The sequence below is a fragment of the Lates calcarifer genome, linkage group LG5, assembly GCF_001640805.2.
Source record: "Lates calcarifer isolate ASB-BC8 linkage group LG5, TLL_Latcal_v3, whole genome shotgun sequence".
Taxonomy (NCBI): domain Eukaryota; kingdom Metazoa; phylum Chordata; class Actinopteri; family Centropomidae; genus Lates; species Lates calcarifer.
The window spans coordinates 16,141,743-16,158,677 of NC_066837.1; the positions used below are offsets into that span (position 1 = coordinate 16,141,743).

A 16,935-nucleotide genomic window follows, 5' to 3' on the forward strand; every position below is an offset into this window, starting at 1 on the left:
ATAAAAGTAAGACAAGAAAGTAAAGTAATTCCCTTTTATGATACATATATACACCAAATACATGAATATTCGACATAATGCTTAAATAAAGAGAGAACTACTCCAAAGAGGAAATAAGGAAAAATGTGTTACAATATATTAAAGAAGAAAGACTTCCTGTAACTTCTCCTCAAAATGGAAAGGAAGAAACATTTTTTGGTGTTACGTTGTTATGTATTTCGGGAAATTTTAATATTTAGTTAATATTTTAGGAATTCAATAAGAAAACAGTCTTCTGTCTCCACTTTTTAGGTTTCACGCTGGCCACACAATCATTTTTCTCTGTCTGCTGTTTTCTATGGTGGTCCATTTTGATGTTATCACCATATCTGCATTTAGTTTGTCAGTATACACGGTTCTTAATTTGGATTAAATATGTGGCAAGTTAAAAATCCCTTTGAAGTAATAGATAACAAGTTTTTGAACTGTCAGGATTTGTTTTGTCCAGTGGTCGAACTAATTTGGTTCATAATTGTTTTTCAGGATTTCTAATTGTCGTATAGGGATTATGGTCATGGCATCATTCTGATTCTGAGCTGGTGTCATCATGAAATTGTTTCCATCTTTTTCAATCAGAACAAGTTAAAAGTTTTAAACTGATTTATTTATTTATTTATTTATTTTCAAATTATAATGGGATGTGCATGTGATTTTTCTTGCTCTTTCCCCCTTTAGCTCTGCCGAAGGCTCCTGGCACCCCTGTGGTGACGGAGAGAACTGCGACAAGCATCACGCTCACCTGGGACTCTGGCAACCCTGAACCTGTCTCCTACTATATCATACAGGTGTGTGACAGACACACAAGCACGTACACATTGTGCCATTGTACCCATTCACTACCTACCGCACAGCATCGCTGCAAGTGCACACAGATTTCTGAGACACTAAACTTAAATGGGCTAAAGCTGCACTAGATTTTTATATGAACATAAACTGTTATTAACTGACTAAATCACTAAGTAGGGCTGCAAAAGAATAGAGCCTCTTTTCTCTCCTGATAGTGATAAAATTGCCCAAATTGCTCAAATGAAATTCTGGTGTCTTGTGGGTACTCTTTGCCCGCAAGGAGTAACGAACTGAAATATGAGAATGAAACATGAAACACTTAAACAGCAGTGAGTGAATACTTCATTCACAAAAACCAGGACACTCGTAGATATGTGGTATCTCTTGTTATGTTTATGTTTTGGCATGAATCGTGGTTCTAAAACAAGAGCACAGTATTTTGAGTTTATTGGTGTAACTCTCTTGTGCATTACCGTAATGTGTATAGATAGAGCTATACGTAGAGCTTCCTCTGTACAAAGATGGCTAATGCGGCTTTAAATCCACATATTCTCCCTCTCTCTTCCCTGTTCCTCTCCAGCACCGTGCCAAAGGCTCAGAGGACCCCTATAAGGAGATTGATGGCATCGCCACGACGCGCTACAGTGTAGGCGGCCTCAGCCCTTACTCCCACTACGACTTTCGGGTGGCGGCCGTGAACACCATCGGCCAGGGCCCCTCCAGCGACGTGGTGGAGGCTCGCACGGCCGAGCAGGCCCCCTCCTCGCCTCCTCGACAGGTCTGGATGATGCCTGGATTTGACAAGGCTCAAGTTTTCACAGTACTCTGACTCTGTTTGAAAAACAAGTTGCCTTTATGGTTCAGCACTTATTTCAATCTTTTATAATTGTTTTCTCATAGAAAAACTTCACCTCAAGTTTGGCTGTTATACAATATAATTAGCTGTCTGTTATTTTGAGTGACAATGCAGTGTGTTACATAAATCCCGATTTAAGTGTGTAATTTAATTAAAGCTAGCCTCAACTTGCTCTCCCCCAACTTCTTTCAACAAAACCTTTTATGGTAAAAACTTCAGTACATTTTATCCCAGTGTGGTTTTGCTGAAGTTCCTCCTGTTTGCCCTGCAGGTCAGAGGTCGTATGCTGAGCACAACAACAGCAATCATCCACTGGGATGAACCAGAGGAGCCTAACGGACAGGTGGTCGGTTACAGAGTGTACTACACCTCAGACAACATGCTGCCAGTCAACCAGGTGTGTACCTGCTCGTGCATGGTTTCGTTTAATTTTGTTGTTACTTTCTGTTAATAACAGTCGACTGATAACTCGTGTTGCCTGCGCGTGTCTGATACACAAGCGTGCATCTGTGTGTCGACTTGCATTCATGCATCGTGCTGTGTGTTTGTGTTGTGCAGTGGGAGAAGCAGATGGTGCGCAGCGCCAACTTCATCACCATCCAGGGTTTGACTCCGAACAAGACTTATTACATCAGAGTGCTGGCTTTCACCTCTGTAGGAGATGGACCCCTGTCCCAGGACCTGCAGATTATAGCCAAGACTGGAGGTAAGAGACAGGAAGAGAGAAACAAATATCAGATTTTGTGTGTGTGTCTGTGTGAGTGTGTGTGCTCATATCAGACAGATGCACCATGCTCCACTGAAAATGTGTGCACTCATCATCCTGTAGGAAAACTACAAGCATCAACCAAATGGCATCTGCAAGAGCAAAAGAAAGAAAATGCATATGTGGTCTTTCTTCTCTTTTTGCTAATCCTGCTTTTCTGCAACTCCCCAGTTCCATCCCAACCTTCAGAGTTTAAGGGCGAGGCCAAGTCTGAGACCAGCATCCTTTTGTCCTGGGTGGCCCCGCCCCAGGGAGGCCCTGACAACCAGATCACAGGATATGAGCTGGTCTACCGACGAGCTGACGACACAGAGGAGGTAAGAATGGTGTGGTGGCTGACAGGAAGTTTTTTCTGGATGTATGGTCAGATGGATGATAACAGATGAAAGGACAGATGTATGACTGGATGCATGGACGGTTGGGTAGACAGGAGATGAATTGATGTTGATATTAAAAATTAACTGAAAAGTCTGTGCTTTTTTTTTAAACACTGTAGTTAATAGGTAATGCAACCTTTTTCTTTTGTTTTCCTCACAACCTTGACGTCTTCCACCGTCCTGTTGTTTTCACATCCCTTCAGAAGAAAATTAGCTTTGAGCCGACCACCTCCTACCTGTTGAAGAACTTGAAGCCTTTCTCCACCTACACCTTCCAGCTGGCTGCCAGGAGCAAACATGGAATCGGGGCATATACCAACGAAGTGTCCATCGACACACCACAGACGCGTAGGTCTAACCGCACACACTGCTGTGTGTGAGTGTGTGTGTGAGAGTGTGTGTGCGTGTGTGTGTATGTTTGGGAGAGAGAAAGCTTTCAATTCTGACAATGCAAAAATGACAACTGAAACAAAAACTGAACCGCCTATAAATGTAATGAAAGATCTGATCATAAATTTGTATGTTACAAACAGCATTAGGTAAAAACATTTGGCCTCCGTTGCTTTTTTGCATTGTCACAAAAGGGGCTGTCAATCCAGACCTTGACTGACCTCAGACTTGATATTTCAACAAATATAACACCAGATTACTGACTTATGATCTCCAGAATTTAACCTCAGAAAAGATATTTCAACAAATACATTACCAAGCAACTAGTTATGACTCATAGCAATACTTAATTTGTTGGCTATCAACCTGAGGTCTGTAAGAGATTCAGTGAAAACAAGGTAAGACGCCAGAGGTTTGTAGATAGAGATGATGAGGACTCCATGATGGATCAAGCACAGAGGCTTGGGTAGGCTGTAAGGACAAGTAAGTTATGGGAAGGTATGTTTGTATGTTAAAGGTCTAGTCAGTGTTTTTGTGTCGCATCTCTTTTAAGTCATTCACTCGTTTTCATTGATCAAACATTTCTACCAGAGCAGAAGTTGACACCCATCATTCAGTATCTTTGTTCAGCCATCTTGCTTTCTAGTCACAGGGTCATTTTTCGTACAAACTTCAGTTCTCCAGTGTTTTGTTTTCATTTTATGTTTCTTTGTCTTTTGTTCTCTGTCTCTCATCTGCTCAAATTTCATCCCCATTCTTCCACGGCAAACCTCACTCCCTCACCTCTCCACCCACCAATAACAACTTGCACACACCATTCAAAATAACATTTACCCAAACAAACCCCCCTACTGTGCTTCCTCGAAACTGGCCGATCAGTTCCTTCAGCACCTCCCCAGGACATCACATGCACCAGTCCCAGTTCTACCAGCCTCCTGGTAAGTTGGGCTCCACCTCCTCTGGAGTTTCAGAACGGCATCATTACGGGATACTCCATCCAGTACTCCACCACAGAGGGCAACAAAACGTCTAAAAGAATTGATGGAATTCCTCCGGAGAGTTCTCCCTATCTCCTGGAGAACCTGGAGAAATGGACTGAGTATGGCATAACGATACGAGCGCAGACGGAAGCTGGGGATGGACCAGAAAGTTTACAGCTGCTTATCCGCACAGAGGAGGATGGTATGTTCCAAAACAAACCCCATGCCTGTCTTAGGATGGTCCGCCCCGACTAACAATGGTTACTTCACTCTCACTAACATAGCACTAATGAGCTCAAAGCAACCTAAATTAAAACCAAGCTTCTGCCACTGGCCAGCCAAGGCAGTTTGTCTATTCCTGAGCCGCAGTCTAAACGGATGATGCTTTTAAGAGCTACTGTCAGACCCTCCAGTTTTGAAAACCTCCCTTACTCCTTCATAACTGGCAGAAACCTCCAACATCCGGAAACCTCCTCCTGCTACTCCCTCACCGCTGATTTCTCTTGTCAACAGCAACCCTTTTTTCCCCAGCAGCCATTTTTATCCTCTTTTTTTACCAGCATCTTTTTTCCGCTCTTTTCCCTTTCTTCTAAAATCCCCTCTTTTTTGGGAAAGGGGTGTTTGGGATTTCCCTGTCTTTGCATAACAATATCCCCGACTAACAATACCAAGACAAACCCTTTGGCAATAGCTGTACCTTGGCCTTTCCTCACCTTGGCTTTTCTTTCTGACTGACTGTCTGCCCTTCCAACTTCTCTCCAATTCCTTGAAAACTATTTGAATATCTCCAAAGCTAACTTTTAATCAATGTACTTTATTGTGCTTAGAGCAGTTTATAATATTTTTGTAGTCATATTTTTTTATATATTCATGCTTAATATCCCATTCTCCCAATCTTTCCACTAAGAAATTTTCCTGACTCCAGCTTTCTTTAGGGTGCTTATGCGTGGGTCAGTCAGATAGCAAGAGGTGGCTGGAAGTTTTTTTTTCCTTTCAGTGTAGTTCTTGGCAGCACGAGAGAGGTTTTTTCTTGATAACAGTATTTTCTCTTTGACTGCCTGCCACTGTTTATCTGCCCCTGGCAACAAATCCTTTTCTATCTGTCATTCTTATCTTTCTCTACATTTGCTTCTTATCCTCCACTGCTTTTTTCCTCCATGTTTTTCCTCAAGCACTCCCATTTTTTTACTATTTTGACTTTTTTCCAAGACATCAGAGCAGTTTTAGACTTTTTGGAGGGTTGTATTTTTAAATTTTTTCAGCTTTTGAGTAATTTTTTTAAAACTGCCCCTAAAACCAATCTATTTTTGATTAGAAAATAAAACTTCACTTAAGTGAAGGCCTTTACTTGAGAGGTTTGAGTGCCCATCATCTATGACCCTTGACCTCTATTCCAAAATGCATTTTTAGTTCCAAGTGGTCCTCCTCGAGGAGTGGAGGCAGAGACTGTGAACGCTTCGGCCATTAGGGTAAAATGGCGAGCACCGGCACCCGAACGGCAGCATGGTCAGATCAGAGGCTACCAAGTCCACTATGTGAGGATGAACTACGGTGAGCCGCAGGGTCAGCCCTTCATCAAGGACATCCTCATAGAGGACTCACAGGTAACACTAACATAAACTCTCTAATACCTTAAAATCAAATTAACTGTTTCAGGGACTGTATGAATGCCAAATAAAAACCAAAAGCAATATTTTATATGTGCACTGTTTCATTTAATGTACATTAACATTTATTGTGAATTATAGTTGACTAAAGCCACCAAGAAATTATTATTATTATTATTAGAGTTTTCCCCAGCACATGGGCTTATAGGGATATATTTTACAGATGAGAGAGCCAGCATGTGGCCATCTGGTTATTACTGTAGATAGGATAAACATTTTTGCCTGATTTTTTTTTCTTATTCTTTGTCTGTACAACTGCACAACACACAGTTCAGCAATCTGTTGCAGCAATCTGTCACTACTTCTGCATCAACGTTCCTCTATGACACATGACTGTGTTAAAAATAATTAGAAATTATGAATGATCACCAAATAAATAGAGCAGAAACCTTGCTAAAGAAGGAATATTTCAATATTTGCTGACAGTTAGATGAGAAGATCAATACAACTCTCATATGTGTCTGTTAGCTACAGCTGGCAGCCTGTTAGCTTAGAGACTTAGCACAAAGCACTAGCATAAAGACTGGAAATGAGGAAACAACCTAACTTGACGCTGCCTGAAGGGTAAAAACTTAATTAACACAGAATATCATGTTTGTTTAATCATCAACCGTTTTTACACAAACAAGTTTTGGCACAGATGCTGTTTCTAGTCTTTATGCTAACCAGCTAACCAGCTGCTGGCTGTAGCTTCACATATAGCAAACAAACATGAGAGTGAGATTAATCTTCTCTTCTGACTCTTATCAAGAAAGGAAACAGTGGATATCACAAAATGTCAAACTCTTCCTTTGAAATAAAAAGATTCCAGCCTATACATGTTGCCTGATCTGGTCAGGTCAGACACGCTTCATTTTTGTACATTTAGAGCATTATTAAATGTATGTCCAGGATAGATAGTGGACCGTTCCACATCCATTTAAACCTGCGCAACACAGCTGATAATTTCATAATGATAGTTTGGTGCATGCGGTTCAAGTTTAGAAAAAACACAAATGAAGAGGCCTTTTATATTTTATCCCAAATATTAAGAACTGTGTCTTGCTCTCTTTTTTCTCTTTTCTCTATGCTATGCCATTGTCCAGTGGGAATATGATGACTCAACTGAATACGTGAGTAAACCTCTCTTTAAGGCTATTTTCTAATAATAATAACAAAGCATGGGGAGTAGATGAGTCATATTTATGAGATTGTAGCTTTAAAATCTCCCAGGACCAGAGCAAGGGCTTAAAAAATCCTACATTCTGTGCTCTCCAAGATTTTTAATAAAGGACCCTGGAAAAACACAAAGAGTAATTTGTGGATATTGCTAAAATATTATTTATGCTTTCCACAGGCCAAGAAATGAAGAAAATATTGCGTTTAGTGTTTAGATGGAGACAAATAAAAATTAGTTTTGAGTGTCTGTGTTGTTAAATGACATTTTGTGTAGAGAATGGGCCATATTTAGAGCTCTGTTGAGATCATTTGATATAGTACATAGAAAGAAAAATAACTTCAAAATGTAATTCCTGGCCTGAAAAAAGAGCAGAACAACTGTCTGTACTGGTACACTATTAGGAAAGAAAAGCATAGCATAGTACTTTTTTGTGAGGTTGCACCTTTTTGACTGGTTTTAACCAGTTTGACCCAGACTTTTTTATTAAATCGAAGCTCTGGTCATTGCCCCGAGGGCACACAAAAGAAGCTGCCTTTTTACAGCTGACATTACTTTTTGTTGTCCTGCAGGAGGTGGTTCTCGGAGACCTGAAGGCAGACACTTCCTACTCTGTATCAGTGGGGGCTTATACTGCCAAAGGCGATGGTGCTCGCAGCAAACCTGTTTCAGTCTGCACTGCCCTGCCACGTAAGTGTGTCTATGCAGACGTACTGAAAGACTAAAGCACATACAAACACACACAGCCACTAATGATCTTTGAGACAATAGCATCACTAATTATCATTAGAGGCCATTAAATCATTGAATTGGTTTATGTCTCACTCTGTCACACCTTGCTGTGCCAGTTAGAAGCCAGTCATTTGGTGCCATATTAAGCATATTTTATATTCTTGCTTGAGGTTATGAGTAATGTGCTTTGCAATTATTCTCTAATTATTTCTCCATCATTTTCTCTCTCCTGGTCTCCCTGTTTCCCTCTCCAGTGCCTGAGAAACCCAAACTCATGGTGAGTGCCACTGACTCAGGTACTGCTCTGCTTCAGTGGTACGCACCACCAAACCCACCCACCCCCCTCCTCGGGTACCGCCTCACCTTTGGCCGTATCGACGTCCTTCCCTTTACGGTGGTGGAGTTCCCCACCAAGGAGAACCACTACACCGCCCAGGACATCCACAAGGGAGCTAACTATGTGTTCAGACTCTCTGCCCGTAACAAAATGGGCTATGGAGAGGAGGCGGTAAGAGAGGTGACTACTCCAGAAGATGCCCCAAGTGGATACCCAGAAAATATAATCTCTGAGGAGGCTTCTGTCCACTGCCCTCCAACTGGCATGGAAATCAGTCCCCCTTATTGAGCAAAATGGGAAAATTGTGAAGTACTCAGTGCTGTACAAGGATATAAACAGTCGAGGGAATGCCTCAGAAGTTGTGGTGCCCACTCCAGGGTCGAGTGTGTTGTTGGAGGGTCTGAGTGCCGATACTGTGTATGATGTCAGGGTGTGTGCATTCACAGCTGTCGGCCCTGGGCCGTACAGCCCCAGTGTCCAGTTTAGGACGCAGCGGCTAGACCAAGGTAGGACTCAAACTCAATTTCTAACAACTCATCCTCACTGCTCAAGATGCAAGACATGCTTCCTAACAGCACAACATGCACACACACACACGCTCGGACACACAACATCATATGACAGCATCCTAAGTGTCCTTTTTCGTTGTCTTGTCACCGTAGTCTTAGACCCAACGTCCTTTTCCCAAATCAAGGTAAGAGTCTTGGGTCTTGGGCGAGTATCCCTGTCCAGTCACACTCACTCTGTGTTGAACAGAGCACATAGCTAGCTTGAGATTGATACTAGAGAATGATACACAGGTAAGGCCATTATGTTTGGTTCAGCAGAGAGGCTAAATGAGACTGTTGGAATCATATTCATGCTCTTTGTTTCTTTCTTTTATTTTTTTCTTCTTTCGAACTTTAGTTTTTGCCACCAACTTCAGAGTAAAAGCAGCCATGAAGAACTCTGTTCTGCTGTCCTGGGAGATCCGAGACAAGAACCCCGCCCAACCCTTCACTGTAAGTGGATTTGTACTTTACCATTTTTAAACATAGTTAAATAAAGAATGCATTTCAAAAATAACAGCCAGGTGTCAAATAGTGTATGAGTAAATATAGCCAGGTCTCAAATAAATATAATAAATGGGGATATAATAAAAAGGGGACAGGGGGTGAAATTACATGTTCTATAATGGTTCATGTGGTAATTTCAGCATAATTGACTCTATCATTTCCAACTATTTTGTCCAGTTTCCTTGGCGTTCAGCTGATGCTGATGAAACTCAGCTCTTCTTGTTTGACAACTGATAAAGTCTGCAGGGACATGAATTGACTATGCTCTTTGAACTGTTGGAAAGCTTTAATGTAAAATAAATGAAGTTTTTAGTTTGCATTAAAAGTAAATCGGGGAGGCTTTGTGCTAAAGTATAATCAAATATACATATAAAACAAGGAAAACCAAAGTAAAGGACAGACTTTGATAATAGTTCAAATAAATGCCTGCTTCACTCTGCTGAAGTAAGTATCAGTTACTATTATCAGTTATAAACTAGAGTTTGCGGTCTGTGCTGTACTGTGTGTTTTATCCTACACAACATTAAATATAACTCAATGATGTGACCCACCCCATGTCCAGATCCTGTATGGAAAGGGCCAGTCTGTTGAAGTGGACGGTAAACAGACTCAGAAGCTGATCACTGGCTTGGAGCCGGACACCCAATACTCCTTTTTGCTCACCAACCGGGCCAACAGCGCCGGGGGGCTGCAGCACCGCGTGACTGCCACCACAGCACCGGACATCCTGAAGACCAAACCTACGGTGGTGGGAAAAACCAACGCAGACGGCATGGTGACTGTGCAGCTACCAACTGTGCAGACTACAGCTAAAGTCAGGTAGGGATGGAAATCGGAGTGGGGGATGATGGTGAGAATTTTAAACATCTGGTTTAGTTTAATGAATAGTGTTGTGATAACTGCAGAATTTGCTCCAGTTAGGCTTTCAACAAATTAATTGTTCTGTAGACCCTGTGAGGTAATTTCAGTATTTCCTCCTGATGCTGCTTTTCATTCATTGGTCTATCAGGAGGGATTTCTCTGAGTTGGCAGCAAAGCGAGTCTGAGAACTCCCACAACAGGCCAAATGGAAGCACAAAGCTGATAATCGTATCTGCTTTTTGTAACCAAGAGCAAATATAGACACCAAGTGGAAGCAATTCTTCTTATTCATCCTTAAGGCACTGCCTGAATTACTCTGCATGCTACTCACATGTTCTCACAGCCATTTTCCTGTAGTTTATCTCTGTCACCAAGAGTGTTTTAGGGTGTTTTTGAGAGCATGTTGCTCTTTCAGTCTCTCAGTCTTTCCCAGCTTAAGTGACTTGGTCCAACAATAGTTACACAAACAGTATATAGTTATTATTTTTAATATGAGCATTGTTTTGGAGATTGAGAAACTTTTCTGTCTTCTCTAAATGCAAAACTTGCCAGATTTAAACACATATCATTTCATTTTACAGTTTTAGAGCTGTAAGTTCTTATTTTCATACATTTGACCCGAAAGGAATCTACTCTCTACTGTACCACACCACAAAGTCAGCACAGTGAATGCATAAGTGTCCACATGGAGCACTGGAGTGAGTCATCTACTGAGGACACATGGGTGATTATGGTGTCTGTGCCCTCGTTGCTTGATGGCTTCTTGTGGTCAGACTGCCACTGAAAATTCCCTACTCCAGTGATATTATTGTCGTTGTTTCACACTTGGCTTCAGACGTGGCTCCATGTTCCAAAAACAACCTCACTGTCTGACTTACAGTGACGTGTCAGAGCTGCTGCTGCTGCTGCTGCTTCTCCTCCTTCTGCTGCATGACAAGATTGATACCACTCTTATGTTTATACGGTAAAGACGAGCCAGCAGCCAGTTGACTTAGCTTAGTACTTGAAACAGCTAGCCTGGCTCTGTCTGAAGGTAACAAAAACTGCCTACCAGCACCTCTTAAGCTCAGTAATTTAACAGTACAACAGTAATTAAACTAACCAAACAAGAGATATATGGTGTTGATTACTGAGCAGATTTGGTTGCCTTCAGACAAAGCAAGGCTGGCTGTTTCCCTGTGTTTCCAGTCTTAATGCTAAGCTAAGCTAACAGGCTGCCAGCTGTATATTCATTTTTAATGTACAGACATGAGAGTGGTATCTTCTCATCCAACGCTCAGGAAAGGGGAAATAAATGGTAAATAGCTGAAATTATGTAGCATTTCTAGCCAAATTGCTCAGGAGCTACCACGTAAGGTGCAGGCCTGACCACTGGGAGGAATTTGGGGTTCAGTGTCTTTCCCAAGAACACATGGACATGTGAACAGCAGCAGCTGGAGATCAAACCACCAACACTATGATTAGTGGATGACCTGCTTTACCTCACGAGCCACAGCCGCAACAAGCTAAAATTAGTTTATTTCCCAAAATGTCGAGCACAGATGTTTCTCCGGGGACTGAGACACCAACAAAATATCTGGTTCATGGTATATTTCCTTGAATCTAAACCCAGCGTGTGCATGCTATGTTTCAGGGGTTACTATGTGGTGGTGGTGCCACTGAAGAAGCAGAGAGGGAAGTTCTTGAATCCCTGGGAGGAGCCCGATCAGATGAACCTGGATGAGGTAAAACATACATTAGACAGAGTCTCACACCAATAAATAGCTAAATAATTGTCATAATAAATAGCTTATCATATGGTAATAGTGATGTTGGGGGGAATGGAGATGATCAATATGAAATATGATGAGGAGCAGATACACAAATAGATGAAAAAGTATAGGCCTGGTGCTGTAATAAGGTTATGTAAACAAAGATATGTGCTGAGTCTTTTGGCAGGGTTTTTGCCTCAGTTATATCCAACTATTTGTATCATATTATATAAAGGTGACCTGGCCAACCACTGCCCGTTCAATCCAAACAATACTTTCACATGCCATTTCCCATCTAATTCCACTTCCTGCCTTTTTCTAAAGACTTCATCTTCATCCTCACCTCATTATGATGCTCTGAAAGCACATTCATGTGTGATATTAGTTTCAATAGAGTTTTTATGGTGCCCACTGTCTCAGTGGGTAAATGCGGCAGCAATTCAGTTGATGATGAAGACATTTGTGCTTAGCTGATAATGCCCCATACAGCCCATTGTTCCTTCACTGATGAGGGTTTTTGTGTGGGGTAAAATTGCCAAAACTTCCTTTCTTTTCCAAGCCGGCTTTCTTTTCTTTTCTTTTTTTTCCTTCTGTTTTTTTGTCAATCTCCAAATATCAAGCAAATGAAAATAATATTACACTTGCAGAAGTATGACTATATTGCTTATTATATTGTTGAATTGAGAGACTGATGGCCTTTGATGTTGCACTTTGTTTGAACTTGGCATAGATGAAAATTATAATCATTTGATGGTTTTATTCTCCCATTTTCTATCATCTCTTATATTTTCTGTCAAACCCGTTGCTACCTTTGTTTCAATTCTCTATACCTCATCCGGCGTCCTGTCTTTCTCACCTCTCGTCTGTTTATTGATATCAACCTGTCCTCTGCTTGCTTTCATCTCAGCTCTTGAAAGAGATCAACAGGACGAGTGTCAGTCGTGCCCTTCGCATCCGCAGACAGGCTGGCCAATCAGATCCCAGGGCCTATGTCACTGCTCACTTTAAGACCCTTCCCCTGGAGTTCACCCTGGGTGATGGACGAAACTATGGTGACTTCCGCAATCGTCCATTGCAAAATGGACAGGAGTACGTGTTCTTTGTGCTCGCGCTGCTAGACCTCTCTGAGAATGTGAGTAAAAAAACACACACAGTTCATCCATCTAAAAACAGTTTTACCCAATTTATATGTGGAGAAGCACAATTAAACCGTGTCTTCCTGCAGACTATGTATGCCACTAGCCCTTATTCTGACCCCGTGACCTCACTGGACGTGGATCCAAAGCCGATGGTTGACGAAGAGGAGGGGCTGCTGTGGGTGGTGGGGCCTGTGCTGGCTGTCATCTTCATCGTCTGTATCGTCATTGCCATTCTCCTCTTCAAGAGGTAAGGACAGCCTGAAGAAGTAAGGACAATTTAAAAAATCACTGGGTTGGTAAGAGAAGGAGAAAGAAAATCGAAAAAGAGACAGGGTGAAAGATGAAGAGTTTTGGTCAATATGAAAAGAAGATAATAATTAGAAAGACAGTTTTAAGGCTTCACAGGAGGACAAAAGATACTCTCCTTGGATTTACTCATTTTCTTCCCCTCTGCCTCCTGTTACTAATCATGGTTGAATTTAGCTAACAAGTTTTCTCTGTAGTCTATTTTTAAATCTAAATACAGGGAGCAAAGTTAGCTAACAGAGCAGACAGGGGAAGAACATTATCAACCATTTGCATTATTCATGATAATCATCTGATCTTCTAGCTAGAGCTTTGTTAATGCACATGGATAATTGCTGTGACCGATGCAGCATAGCAAAGTTATTAACCTTGATGGTAATAATCTAAAGTTCATAAGCCTCGCAGTGCAACCTGTGGTGGTCTGCAGCCATTAATGTCTCACTTGTAGCTGAGTTGCACTTTAAGATGTGTTTCCAGCATGTTATTATGTAGTAGATGTCCCAGCGCGAGGGTGCGCTGGGTGATAATGTGTATGCAGTGTTGTGTGAAAACAGGGGGGATGCTCTTTTTTGTCATTCTGATTTATGTTCATGGTTCATTCTTGTGTCTATGGGAGGTGATATTTTACATATCTAACACAATGAGAGGGATAGAATGATGAGTTCAGCTTTGCTTTTAGTCCCTGATGTTTTTTTGTTTTCTTTCTTTTTTGGTTGGACACTAATGTTATTCATCCTTGTCTGTTCTTTTATCTGCCCCTCTCCCTGTTTGGATCCAGCAAACCTGACAGGTAAACAAACACTACCTATTACCATTTCCTCTGTCCTAAAGGGGCACTTTCCTTGAAAAACCTTTGCAACAAATACTTAAGATGATAGATCCCAATAGTGTCAGGATTACCCTGATGTTTCTTTGATGATAATGATGTGTAGTACGTAGGCCTTGAGTGCACTGGAGAAATTGTGTATGGTAAATTTAGCCAGTGCACTGGACAAAGATGTGGGCATAATATCACATTGTTAACAGTCACAGTAGAAAACAGTGGCCACTGCACTGCACAAGGTTTTTCATTTTAATAGCATTAACTTAAAAAAAAGTGTGTAAAAGCAAAGAAAATCCTAGAATAGATGTCACCTCTAACTCCAAAGGAGACTATGAACAAAAGTAGACACCTGCCACCATCTCAGACAATGAGGTGGTCATTAACATATTAAAAGCTACTATGCTAAACCAGCAGTCAGCCAAACCTTTGAAACTGAAATTTCCTAAGAATTACTCTACCTGCTGTACTTGTAAATGTTCAAGTAGCAATTTTAACTAACATTATTGTAGTCCATTCATTGCAATACAAATCCCCAAAAGTGAGGTTATGCTTAAGTTTACAAATCCCACATTTTCCTACATTCAGCTTTTTTCATGCAGTAAAAGGTCAAGTTTCATGCAAATGCTGTTTGTTGATTTATCTTACTCCAGGAAAAGAGCTGAGGCTGAAGGCAGGAAGGGCAGTTTTCCCTGCAGCAAAGCCATGTCGTCTCACCATCCCACTGATCCTGTGGAGCTACGCAGAATTAACTTCCAGACTCCAGGTAGACTGGACACACCTGTGCACAGATTCACCCATCTCTATGTAGTTGGATGTATTGGTTGTGTTTGTATAGATAGGATTAACCCCGGTGTTGTTTCCCTTTTCAGCCTACCGTGTATCAGTGTACCGCGGTTATCGACGTTTGTCAAGTTAGTTGGTCTTAGTCCACCACAGATCCTCTTCCTCTCTCTATTATCATTATTTTCCCTCCTCCCACATTTATTTTCTCTTTCTTTCTTTCTTTCTTTCTTTCTTTCTTTCTTTCTTTCTTTCTTTCTTTCTTTCTTTCTTTCCCTCTCTCTATCCCATTTTCATGCTAACTAACTGTCCATCCCAAATAGGATGAAGCTGCTTGAATTGACAACATTTCATCAAAACGCCTCTGGAATACTTATTCAAAGACCCTAATATTATTTTTGTCATGCTAAATGTTTTAACTGCCTGTGTCATAGTCTTTTTTTATCTTCACCAGCAGTGTGCATTTACTCTGAGGACATGTTATTGTGCCTCAGTAACTTTCAGAACACGCACATTGTTCTTTCTGTCTGCCTAGAGAGAAAATGGTCACTTAACAAAAAAAAAAAAAACCACTTCCATTTGCTTCCTTCGCTGACCATGGACAGAACACTAAACAACACATCCTCTGAGAATCCTAACTCTTAACATTTTCCTCCAGAAGAGTTTAGCTGTACGTGTATCAAAATGGTCTCTTCTTTTTTTTTTCTTCTCTTTCTGTGCTCAACAGGCATGGCAAGTCACCCGCCCGTCCCCATCTCAGAGCTGGCAGATCACATTGAGCGCCTCAAGGCAAACGACAATCTCAAGTTCTCTCAAGAGTACGAGGTAGGAATGCTGATTATCTGTCCCTGAAAATCTTTAACTTGGGAAATGGCTTTGATGCATTCACACACACATATATTTATCTTTGACTCATCCTTTTTTCTATTTTTTTTTTTTTTGGTACGGTTTCAATTTCAATGCCAAGTGTTGTAGATTCAGCCTCATGTCGTCTCTGCAGTTAAGTTGCACTTTGATTCATCTTCATAGAACGATACAAGATAAAGCACATTTCCCTCTCTCTACTGTCTTGTTGTTATCTATACAAATGTAAGAGGGAAATTGAAATTGCAAGCTCAGAGAGAGTTTGCTTACAGCCAGATGGTTATCAAGCCCTCATTTCTATCCTCTAGTAGAAAAAGAGAAGATGGAAATAAAGCAGCAGCAACAGAGAGCAAGCTTGTCAAAAAGATACAGGAGGCAAGTGCTCTCTGTAAAAAGAAGACGCTTCTTGATTAGTTTTCTTCAACTTGGAGCACAGTTAATGTGGAACAAGAAAAAGCTTCTACATGGAGATAACAATGTCCCTGAACTTGGTGTGCTGAACTGTGGTACTCAAACAATAACAAAAAAAACATCAGTAGAAATATTTCCCAATATTTCCCTGGCTGTGTTGCAAATAGCGCCAGCATTACAATGAGCTCCACAGAGAGCTATTAAAGGGGTAAAAATGTTTTCTTTTCCTCGCAAAAAAAAAAAAAAAATCAGTTTAAACCGACGGCCTCTGGGTGAAGAATGAGACATACGGCTCTAATTGGCTACCACAAGAGAGAGACAAATTGTGTGTGACAGAGATGCGTATATGCGAAGAAGACAAGGACACATTATGCAAAGAGTAGAAAAACAGAGCGAGGATGTTTAAGGGAGAAAAGCGTCAGGAGACAGGGTAAAGGAGGGTGGAAGAGACAGTGAGGGAGAAGCCGTATGTAATTGTGGTGTAAGTTGGAACCACTCAGTTGAGCCTCGCATTCTCTCTGCATGACTGTGTGCTTTGTTCGGTGCTGAACCCTTAACGAGGGAATGAGAGAGATGGATGGAGGAGGGATAGAGAGAGAGAGAGAGAGAGGGGCCAGAAACGATTGCGGTGTAATAATCAGACACACATGATGATGTTGGGCAGTGCGCAGAAAGCAGCCTCAAACACACACACACACACACATACACACATATATACACTCATCCAGTACCACCCCTGTCCATTTTTTTCCCCCAACCAAACCATAATTATGTGTCATAAAATATTCAAAATTGCTAAACTGCTCTGGCTCTCTCCTCTTCGTCCCTCTCCATTGACAGCCTCATAATGACCTCATGT

General features: G+C 41.3%; 1 protein-coding gene across 1 annotated transcript in view; it reads left to right on the forward strand.

Moving 5' to 3' along the window:
- The window catches only part of ptprdb (protein tyrosine phosphatase receptor type Db), a 136,749-nt gene that overhangs the window by 102,139 nt on the left and 17,675 nt on the right, over positions 1-16,935 (forward strand). The window contains 21 exon segments of the mRNA XM_051070669.1: positions 715-824; positions 1,406-1,603; positions 1,953-2,078; positions 2,240-2,387; positions 2,619-2,764; positions 3,028-3,172; positions 4,094-4,396; positions 5,605-5,798; positions 6,947-6,973; positions 7,590-7,707; positions 8,004-8,329; positions 8,331-8,592; positions 8,993-9,087; positions 9,704-9,960; positions 11,636-11,726; positions 12,661-12,885; positions 12,979-13,139; positions 13,977-13,988; positions 14,672-14,784; positions 14,891-14,932; positions 15,529-15,626. Of these exon segments, the coding sequence (XP_050926626.1) occupies positions 715-824; positions 1,406-1,603; positions 1,953-2,078; positions 2,240-2,387; positions 2,619-2,764; positions 3,028-3,172; positions 4,094-4,396; positions 5,605-5,798; positions 6,947-6,973; positions 7,590-7,707; positions 8,004-8,329; positions 8,331-8,592; positions 8,993-9,087; positions 9,704-9,960; positions 11,636-11,726; positions 12,661-12,885; positions 12,979-13,139; positions 13,977-13,988; positions 14,672-14,784; positions 14,891-14,932; positions 15,529-15,626 (3,197 nt within the window).